At 39.1% G+C, this 11,116-nt stretch overlaps 1 protein-coding gene across 1 annotated transcript; it reads left to right on the forward strand.

Annotated features, from left to right (window-relative positions):
* The first annotated feature begins 2,719 nt into the window (after positions 1-2,719).
* Positions 2,720-9,587, forward strand: LOC128867292 (uncharacterized protein K02A2.6-like). The gene is made up of 5 exons (XM_054108401.1): positions 2,720-2,992; positions 3,179-3,853; positions 4,019-4,678; positions 4,865-5,072; positions 9,505-9,587. Exons 1-5 carry the CDS (start codon positions 2,720-2,722, stop codon positions 9,585-9,587), a joined length of 1,899 nt encoding a protein of 632 aa, XP_053964376.1.
* Positions 9,588-11,116: the final 1,529 nt, after the last annotated feature.

Genomic DNA, 11,116 nt, shown 5'->3' on the forward strand with positions numbered 1-11,116 from the left:
CATGCCATTGAAATATGTGTGAGAGAATGCCTTAGCAGGAAAATGAGAGGTACTCACATCTACATACTTTCAGATAGCCAAGCGGCTCTAAAAGCCCTTCTATCAACAACTATCACATCTAAATTGGTAAATGATTGCCTAAACCTTCTAAACACGTTAGGAAACTTCAACATAGTAACACCATGCTGGATTCCGGGACATGAAGGACATGAGGGAAATGAAATGGCTGATGACAAAACAAGGAGCAAATATGCAACTTACTGGTCCTGAGCCTTTCTGTGGACTGACAAAAGGCCACATTAATGAATTCCTTAGGAAATGGGAAGAAAGTCCTAACAAAGGAATATCTGATAAACTTCTCTCACTAAAAAGAGTATATCTGCGTCTTTCAACAGGATACCTTACAGGTCACTGCAGCCTGAGGTACCATCTAAATAATATTGGTCTATCTGAGACCAATGTCTGCCGCTTTTGCGAAATGGACATAGAAAGCTCAGAACATGTGATTTGTGAATGTCCTGCGTTGGGCAGACAGAGACTTCACCACCTTGGTGGTATCGTAGTATCTCCATGCAATCTTTGGAACAACAAACCCAAAATTGTGCTAAAATTTTTAAAAAGCCTAAAACTCTAGGGTTACAAAATAGGCCTTTCACAATAGAACAGCTCTGGTCGCAGTGCGTAATGGCCTTCTAATAATAATAATATGCTTACTCGAAGTTTTGCCACAAGGAGTTCTCAATAGTTCTATAGAACTTCTTCTAAAAATTAGCTTTTTGTAGGCGTAAGCATAATAAGAAGTCATTTGAAAGGCTTTTGATTAAAGAAACAACTTTTGATTTTGATTTTCGTGTATTTTACTGATTCAAACGATTTCAGAGCTGCCTATCTATTCGGATAGGCATATACTTCCCTAGTTAGAGGTATATGCCTTAAGAGCGATATGGTCCCTTATGGCAGTGATTAGGCAAGGCGAATGCACTAATGCTTAGCTTTTCAGAGTAAACTCCTCCAGTTACCTGTTCATCAAGCTTAGATCCGTCAGTAAATATACTGACCCTATTTTCATCATCTACCGTACCACTGTCCAAGTCCTCTATTGAAGGAAATATTGTTGTAAAGGGTTTACTAAAATTAAGCTCTACACTGTTACAAAAATCTGTAGTAGCTGGAATAGTAGAACATTTTTCTAATATAGTCGAATGACCTTTATGAATGTTTTTAGGAGGGCAAGTTCACTGAGCCTCAATGCTGGCTTGGCAGCTGATTGCTTACCATATAAGTCAATTGGCAATAAGTATAAAATTATGTTTAGTGCTTCTGAGGGATTGGTTCTAAGAGCTCCGCTTATACAAAAGCTTGCTGCTCTTTGAATACAAGCCAATCTGTTCACAATAATAATATTTCGTATAGTAAAATCGGTCTTACCACTACTGAGTACAACCACTGTACTTTTTTCTATCCAATATCAAGCCTAGTTAGCGTGCACTTTCGTTGAATGACAAGGTGATTCCATTTAATGTGGAGGGGTCTTAAAGTACTACTATGGGGAAAGACTTTGGTGATAAAGGAGAATCTAAAGGATTCCAAAGGCGATTCCACAATCGCGCCATGAAGTCTTTGAAGAAACTTTGAAAGAAATGTGTGCCACTTAAAGGATGTTATCGAACATTGGCAAGACACTGAATTCATATGACACTGATGGAAAGTCCGGGACAGAGGCAGGCTAAACTCTTTATCCTTCGCTCCAGAAAAATATCAAACAGGCTCCCAAGCTTGGGTAGAGACGACCTACGAACTCTCAGTGGATACTATGCGGAACATTTTAGTCTTCGTTATTATTTCAGGAAACTATAGTTAGTATGCCATGAAAAAGCTCATCATAAAAATATCTGCCGTTCGGAGTCGGCTTGAAACTGTAGGTCCCTCCATTTGTGGAAAAACATCAAGACGCACGCCACAAATAGGAGGAGGAGCTCGGCCAAACACCTAAAAAGGGTGTACGCGCCAATTATATATGTGGCAACCACTTGTCATTTTGTTGGCGTTGGATTTCTAAATGCAACTATGTCAAACAGCTGATTATTAATCTTACATTACTTTTCACTATTCTAACAACAAGACATCAAATAAACTTCCTTTTCATTCCTGGACCCTGGACTCGACACACGTGTTTCGCTATATAGAAATCTGCAGGAGATACGGAGCGTCTATAAAATTTCCACAATACCATCATCATCATCAGTGTTGTGACAGTGTCACGCGTTTATTCTTATCCCGATAATACAAATTAGTTTATTTCATTAATCAATAAAAATACATTACACATTACGTGTTTCTCTACAATTGGTGACCCCGACGAGGAAAAAAATTAATGTCGCTAAACGATTGCCATATTGTTTCTGGCGGCCGGTCCTCAGATGCATATTCTTTGGATGTTCCAGGCTCTACTCCTCGATGGCCATTACCAACGATGACCGAAGACAACTTTGAGGCTTATTTTTATTCCTTGGATTTTTGGTTCGACGCTTCTTCTGTTACCAACGATGCAAGAAAATTCAACATCGTTCTTGCTAGCGTTCCACCTACCAAATTAATGGAGCTTCGTCCCATAATAGATGGTCAACCGGCGAACGCAAAATATAAATACATTCAAGAAAAACTTATCGAACATTTTTCCGACAGTCAACAACGACGACTTCAGCGAGTGCTTAAAGATATGGTTCTAGGCGACCGGCGCCCCAGTGAGCTGTTCAATATTATGAAGCAAGCAGCTGGAACAACGTTGAGCGACAGCGTTTTGAATGATTTATGGGTGAGCAGACTTCCTCCTTATGTTCAAGCTGCAACTATTGCCACGAACGTTGCTATTACGGAAAAAATTAAGATCGCTGACTCCATTATTGAAACCATTGGAATGCGAGATAGTCAGTTACACGAGGTATCTGCAGTTAGTGAGGTTTCTAACCTCAAACTTGAGATAGCGAAACAGGTACAAACTCTTTTAAGTAGCAAGGAGCATCGCTTTCGTCTACGCTCAAGGTCTAGGTCACGTGGGCCCTATACAGATTCAAGTAAAGCAAATAAAATTGTGTGTTGGTATCATAGTAAATTTGGCGAGAAGGCAACTAAGTGTCGAGAGCCATGCAATTTTTCATCGACAAAAAAATCATTATAGGTCCGCTCGGTTGCCGCGGTTTCAGATTTAGGCAAGCAGTCTGAAGCCGCAAAAACACACCGGTTGCGCATATATGATACGTCAGCAAATATGCATTTTTTAATAGATACCGGTGCTGACGTCTCAGTTATACCAAAGTGCGCTAACGCAGCTCGAGCCTCACCAAACGGTACAAAATTGTTTGCCGCAAATGGCTCGCCTATCTCAGTATTTGGCGAGGCCATTCTCAAACTCAATCTTAACCTACGACGCGAATTTTTATGGAATTTTCTTATTGCTGACGTTTCCCAAGCGATTATTGGGGCTGATTTTTTAGGTCATTTCGAACTATTAGTCGATCTAAAAAAACGGTGTCTGCTCGATCGCAAAACAGAATTAAGGTCGATTTGCGAAATTGACAGCGTTTGCACATCCAGCATTAAAACTTTCAACGCGGACATTTGTTTCTCAAACATTATCGAAGAGTACAGAGATATCACCCGCTCACTTCCTCTAACTGCAACAACAAAATCGACCATAGAACATCGAATAATCACTACCGGACAACCTGTCTACGCACGACCGCGACGCCTTTCGCCCGAGAAATTGTTAGCTGCTAAAGCTGAGTTTGACGCACTATTAAAACTGGGAATTTGTCGTCCCTCCAGCAGCAACTGGGCGAGCCCTTTGCATATGGTGCGTAAGACAGATGGTACGTGGAGGCCATGTGGTGATTATCGGGCCTTAAACGCGATAACGATTCCCGATCGATACCCGCTGCCCTTCCTACAGGATTTTTCGAATATTTTGGCCGGCAAATGCATTTTTTCTAAAATCGATTTAAAAAAAGCTTTTCACCAGGTGCGGATAAGTGAGGACGACATAGGCAAAACAGCGATAACGACTCCCTTCGGGCTCTTTGAATTTACGCATATGACTTTCGGCCTGAGGAATGCCGCGCAAACATTCCAAAGGCTCATAAACGAAGTTCTTTACGGCTTAAACTTCGTTTTCGTTTATCTGGATGATGTTTGCATCGCATCGGCCTCAGTAGAAGAGCATGGAAACCACCTTCGTCAAGTTCTTCAGCGGCTGAGAAATAACCACCTTACTTTTAATGTTAGCAAATCGGAATTTGGCGTTTCGGAGCTGCAATTTTTGGGACACTCCATCAACAAAGACGGTATACGGCCGCTGCCAACGCGAGTTGAGGCATTACGAAAGTTTAAACAGCCAATCGTTGTCAAAGAATTAAAAAGATTCTTGGCAATGCTTAATTTTTATCGCCGCTTCCTACCAAACGCTTTGGAAATTCAAGGCCCTCTATTTAACATGGTTCGCGGCAACCGTCGAAACGATACAACACCACTTGCATGGTCAGCGGAAACGATTAATTGTTTTAATGCGTGCAAAGAACAGCTATCAAATTGCACACTTCTCGCTCATCCATTGCACGATGCCGAGCTTTCTCTTTGGGTAGACGCCTCCAACTTTGCTGCTGGTGCTGTATTAAATCAAGTCGTAAATGGAACGCTGCAGCCATTAGGGTTTTTTTCGCGCAGATTTACCACCGCTGAAAGTAGATATAGCACGTATGACAGAGAGCTTACTGCTGTATACCTAGCATTACGGCATTTTAGGTACATGGTCGAAGGTCGACGTTGCCATATTTACACGGACCACAAGCCTTTGATTTATGCATTTCAGCAAAGGCTAGACAAAGCTTCCGATCGTCAAATTCATCAACTTGACTTCATTGCGCAAATCACTACCGATATTCGTCATGTTTGCGGTGAAGATAACGTGGTGGCTGATTTGCTTTCGCGCATACAATCCCTCACGGTCGAACCAATAAATTACGACGATTTGGCGGAGGATCAATCGAAAGATGATGAGCTACGTAGCTTATTAAATGGTAACATAAAACACTCTCTTAAGCTCAAAAGTTTTGTTCCACCTTGTAGTTCTAGGGGCTTATACTGCGACATTTCAACTGGCCATATGCGACCATTTATCACTAAAAAGTTTAGACAAGCGTTTTTACGGTCAACTCACAATTTGTCACACCCAGGTATAAGAGGAACTACTCGACTAGTCACAGAGCGCTTTGTATGGCCTGGTGTTCAGCGAGATAGCAGAAATTACGCTCGTAGCCAGCGGAACAAAACCATTCGTCACAACAAAAGTTTGTTACAGCGAAGGAGATGTCCCAGTCAACGTTTTGCGCATTTACATATCGACTTAGTTGGGCCGTTTCCACCGTCAGAAGGAAATCGATATTGCCTCACCATTGTGGACAGATTCACTCGCTGGCCTGAAGCCCTACCTTTACCAGACATTACTGCGCCGACTGTTTCCAAGGCGTTGTTGAATGGCTGGATCTCACGTTTTGGTGTGCCAGCAACTATCACATCAGATTTAGGCCGTCAATTTGAGAGCGCTTTATTTGAACAATTGTTGCAGTTACTAGGCACTCGCCATTTTCGTACAACATCGTATCATCCACAAACAAACGGGATCGTGGAAAGGTGGCACCGTACTCTCAAAACAGCAATCCTCTGCCACAACGCTAGCCAGTGGACTTCGTATTTACCTCTCATTTTATTGGGTTTACGATGTACATACAAAAACGACTTGGGTGCAACTCCGGCGGTTCTTGTATATGGCGAAAAGCTAAGACTTCCTTCCGAGTTCTTCACAGATACCACTCCAGTAAGCAGCGAAGCGGATATGGTCAAGCAACTTCGTAATTGTATGAGAGAACTGCGTCCTGTCGACACAGCTTGGCATTCAAAGCAAAAAGTGTTTGTGCACTCTGGATTAAAAACATGCGAGCAAGTTTTTATTCGCGACGGTCAAATACGACCATCGCACATACCGGTATTTTGATAATCTAGGCGGCCAAAAGTCAATTTTGTAAAATGCATTAATTGATTTTAATAAAGAATAAAATTGAAAGATAACACAATAGAGTATTCACTCCACCCCCTCTCGTGCTTTTTCGTCGCGTGCGCTACCGCCGTATTGGCAGTCAAAAGTTCATTGCTTATCACACTACACATATCTCGCTCGGCGTTCGGCAAGCAACAAATCTTCAAAAAAGTGAAGTTAACATATTTAAAGTTATATGTCTCGTTTTAATGATGGAAATTGAAGCTTCAGGTATGTTTTTTCCAAATTTATTAAATTTTTTATAGATTTTGTTCATTAATAACGTAATTTATTGAATTCCGTACAAGGAGAAATAGTGCATTTTTTACACATATTTTTTTTATTTGTTAAGCTGAAAGTTATACTTCCAAGTCCGTCCAAGCTTGAATTTTTTTCTCAGATTGTGTACATATGCTTTGAGATGTAGAATAAAGTAGAATTAGCCGCAGAAAACCGCAGATTAATTAATTGTGGAATTACAATAGTTTCATAGAACAGTTTTTTTTAAAAGCGTTTTCTATACTTGTTATTTTTTGGTTTGTTTAAGGTTCGCAAGGCACTTCAGGGGTTCGAATTGTGGCTCGAAAATACCTATTCGACCGCATGCAAGCTCAGAATTTACCAAATTTGGACGAAAAATTAAACTCTTTACAACAGGAGCTTTTGTCAAGTGAAAAATACTCTGACGAACAGATATCAGCTCTTAAGCACAATTTTTCACATTTTAAATTACAAATCAAGAAAAAGTGGCTACAAGTACATAAAAAGGAAGATGTTTTTCTATCAAAGTACAAGTACAAGTGATACTGATTGTGATTCAAATATCTTCCAAACCTGTTTTGTTCCATTAAGGTTAGTCTGTGGAAAAAGTGATAAAGTCGTTTGGGAAAATCCAACGCCCTCTTCAGCTCGTTTTTGTCGTCCTTTGAGGCTCCGGTTTGTGAAAGACAGTGTGGGCATAACTAAAGAGGAAATTGACTTCGTAACTGAATTTTTGAAATCGCTGTCAGCTACGGATTTAGAATTAAATAGTTTAACCTTTAAAGTCAGTCACGTGTTCGTCATGACAATAGTAGATGGCAAAGTATGAAACGCTGCTTCTGGCACAACTTCTACCAATAAGTGCTATATTTGTGGCGCTACATCCAAAGATTTTAATCAGCTGCATTTATAGCACGATATTAACCACGAATGCCTTGAGCTTTGTTTATCTGTTTTGCACGCCAGGATAAGACTCTTTAAGAGTACTCTCCATCTTGCCTACAAGTTGCCTGTTCGAAAATACAGAGAAAGAAAGACAGAAGCGGAAAAAACGCTCGAGAAAGACAGGAAACTTGAAATCCAACGGAGATTCCGTAACGAGACTGGTTTGCTTGTTGATATGCCAAAAGCTAACTTTGGAAACACGAATGATGGTAATACAAGCAGAAGATTTTTCGAAGATCCAAAGGTAGCTGCTGAAATAACCGGAATCAACTATGATCTCATTTATCGGTCAAAAGTCATATTGGAGACAATTTCATGCGGAGATAAAGTGGACTCGGAGAAGTGCATGGTGCATTAATCATAAAAAATGCATTAGAGCCTATTGGGCAACTTTCGAAGCAAGGAATAAACATTTTAGAACTTACCGCCAAGACTTCGCAAGAAAATTTTCCCGAGAAAACTGCAATAGAGACATTTTTAATCGACTTTTTTTAAGTTCAGACCCTTTATTTAGCAGCACTAGAAATGTGAAAAGAGGAAAATTAAAATCATATTTACCGGAAACGTTAAGTTTACTCATTCCGGCCCAACCTAACGAATCTGATTCATCAGATAATGAAAATTTGTAATTTTTTCCTTTAATTCGTTTCATTTTGCTTTAGTTCTTATTGACGTAAGATTATTTATTGAATTAAATTTTTTTGGTTCACATAATGTATTTTATTTGACACCTTTTGTGAAACTTGGCATTTGATAATAAATAATTAAAACATTAATAATGATGTCTATTTTATATAATTTAACCTATAAATACCCAAAAAAAAATTGATTTTCTATTTATTCTAGTACAAAATGGTTGTATCTTTAAAGATACCACGGTCATTTAAGGGTTAATAATATAATAGTTCAATAAAAAAAGTCCATTGTCTAAATGATGATGAATAAAAGTATTTAAGACTATAAAAAACGTTAAAATAGTTTTGGCCGCCTAGATTATCGAAATACCGGTATGTGCATCGCTATCACCTCCATATAAAGGGTCATACAAAGTTATTCAACGACTTCATAAGTATTTTCTTGTAGAATTAAACAATAGCGAGGTTAAGGTTTCAATTGATCGCTTGAAGCCTGCCTTCATCGCTACTCCGGAAAGTATCTAGGAGGGGAGTATTGTGGCAACCACTTGTCATTTTGTTGGCGTTGGATTTCTAAATGCAACTATGTCAAACAGCTGATTATTAATCTTACATTACTTTTCACTATTCTAACAACAAGACATCAAATAAACTTCCTTTTCATTCCTGGACCCTGGACTCGACACACGTGTTTCGCTATATAGAAATCTGCAGGTGATACGGAGCGTCTATAAAATTTCCACAATACCATCATCATCATCAGTGTTGTGACAGTGTCACGCGTTTATTCTTATACCGATAATACAAATTAGTTTATTTCATTAATCAATAAAAATACATTACACATTACGTGTTTCTCTACATATATATATAACTAGCATTCCCCAGTGGGCTTCGCACCACCATACATAAAATGTTTTTTTATATTGAATCGTCTGGCGTGCTCCCCAATTGGTGTTTTATCGGCTTTTATTATTATTTTGTGGTCATCGGTGGGCATCAGATCGAGTGCCACTTTGAACAATTTCACCAATTCATCGTGTTGATGGAACATTCACGATTGATCTTCTCGTATTCGTCTAAATTGCACAGCGCTGATCTAATTCACGATTCTCATCACCAAAAAAATATATTTGCAAAAATTGATGGTCACCATCTGGGAATAGTAGCAAAGACCCAGCTCTATGGTATATTTGACCTTGAATCTGTAAAGTTCGAGAAATATATGTAGATAACGGATCTGAATTTTTAAAAACATCGAACACAGGGACGGCACATAAATTAAATATGATATTGTTTATTTCAAACGAAGTTATAACCTTAAACGTCGGCATAAATCCATCTCTTATAATATTTGTAGCTCCAAAAGATGTCATTTGAAAGCATGAATTGTATTTTTTAATGTTTAAGAGGAAATGCTTCGTCGTTGGTGAATTGCCAAAAACCAATGAATGCAAAGGTTCTGGCGGAAGTTCTAGCACCGGCAATTTGACTTTTCCACCAGCACGGCACATACCAGGCGTTTAGTTTCTGCATTTAATTGCTTTGCAATGTATACATTCTATATTCATTTAGCCAATGTAGGCATGCATGCTGTAATCAATGGTGGCATCGTAATTGAAAGACGGTTTCTTGGTGCTTCACTATTAACCGACTGATTTCTCCGTCTGTGTCGTTGTGTTTCCACTAAATTTCGTCGAACACGATCTTCTTCACTTTGTGATCACATAAAATGTCATAACTCAGGAACGGATACACCGATTTCAATCAAACTTCACACAAACCACCTCCTCGAAGATAGAAAAGAACTCTGAAATTTTCGTGTTAATCGGTTCGCCGGTTCTTGAGTTATAAGATTACCAAGGAAATGTAACTTCTTTTTATATATATAGATTAGTAGAAATAAGCGTCTGCTATTTTAGCGAACTGTATGTGCACATCCCCTACAAATGTGCAGCACTCACAAGACGAAAACTCGTAAAGCTAGGTGATGTGTGCTTGGATCTAATTGGGGATATGCAACAGCCTTATAGGCCTGTTGTCAAACATAATAGGGTACATTAGACGTCGCATTATAGCCCGATAATAATAATATATAAAGTTTACCAAGGAGATAAAATGGATTTCAACGAATAGTTGAGCCGTTTTTTATTTTGTTAACATATTCCGAGTAACTTACATATGGGCGTGAATAGGCCAACACTACGTATATGATATGTCATGCCAATACCAGAGTTTCATTAGCAAATAGCAGACCTCTACCAGAGGTGTCAAGTGTTGTGTTCACCCAAATTGCTGTTTTTTTTATCTAAGCCTGAACTATTCCTTTTTATTCTCAGTTTCCATTTTATTATTCTTTTCACGCAACGCGATACCAGATATAATTTCGAACTCAAGAAAATTTGATTTGAGCCCGGCAACTTTAGTACGACACAAAAAAATCAGCGAGGCACTTACCCAAATTTCGCCTTTTTGATGCTGTCACTTCAATCCCAAGCTGATAGATGACAAAAGTGAGACGTGAGTGCATATATATACAAACATACATATATGTACATACACATAAATTTATTCGTCATATACGAGTCACTCAAGAGCAGAGGATCCCAATGATCCCAAACAATGCAACTGTTTTCCGGACATTTACATTTAAATACTCCCTGGTCGATATTTGTATGATACGTAAATCGATATAGCTACAGCTGCCGAGCACACAGACACAAAAGCTAACACATATTGTGAAATACAAATACAAATAAGAGACAGAAAATCCTTTATTGCCACCATCGAAGACAGGTGACATTTAAATTGCTCCAACTGAGAGTTTGAGCGAGAAGTAGTCGTCATGTCATGCGAGTTAACATTTCCAATGCACGCAAGCCCCCAAGCACACATAGACATACATATGTATCGATATACCACATCTCATGAAGGTGGGCATGTTAAAGCGCTCAGCAATTTACATTTCAATGCATATACACACGCACATCTGCATACGCTTCTATATGATTTTTATCTGTTCAAAGATGTGTGTATACGCAGAGAAGTGCTCAACTGCCGGGGCAGTAGTGCTCATGAATGCTTGCGTACATATGTACATACACATAAGTACATTGGAATATACAATATGCGGTTCTTCATGAATGGGCACGAATTCGTTTATCTGTTTGTTTGCTTTTGCTTGCGT

This window comes from Anastrepha ludens, chromosome 6 (assembly GCF_028408465.1).
Source record: "Anastrepha ludens isolate Willacy chromosome 6, idAnaLude1.1, whole genome shotgun sequence".
In the NCBI taxonomy this organism is placed as follows: domain Eukaryota; kingdom Metazoa; phylum Arthropoda; class Insecta; order Diptera; family Tephritidae; genus Anastrepha; species Anastrepha ludens.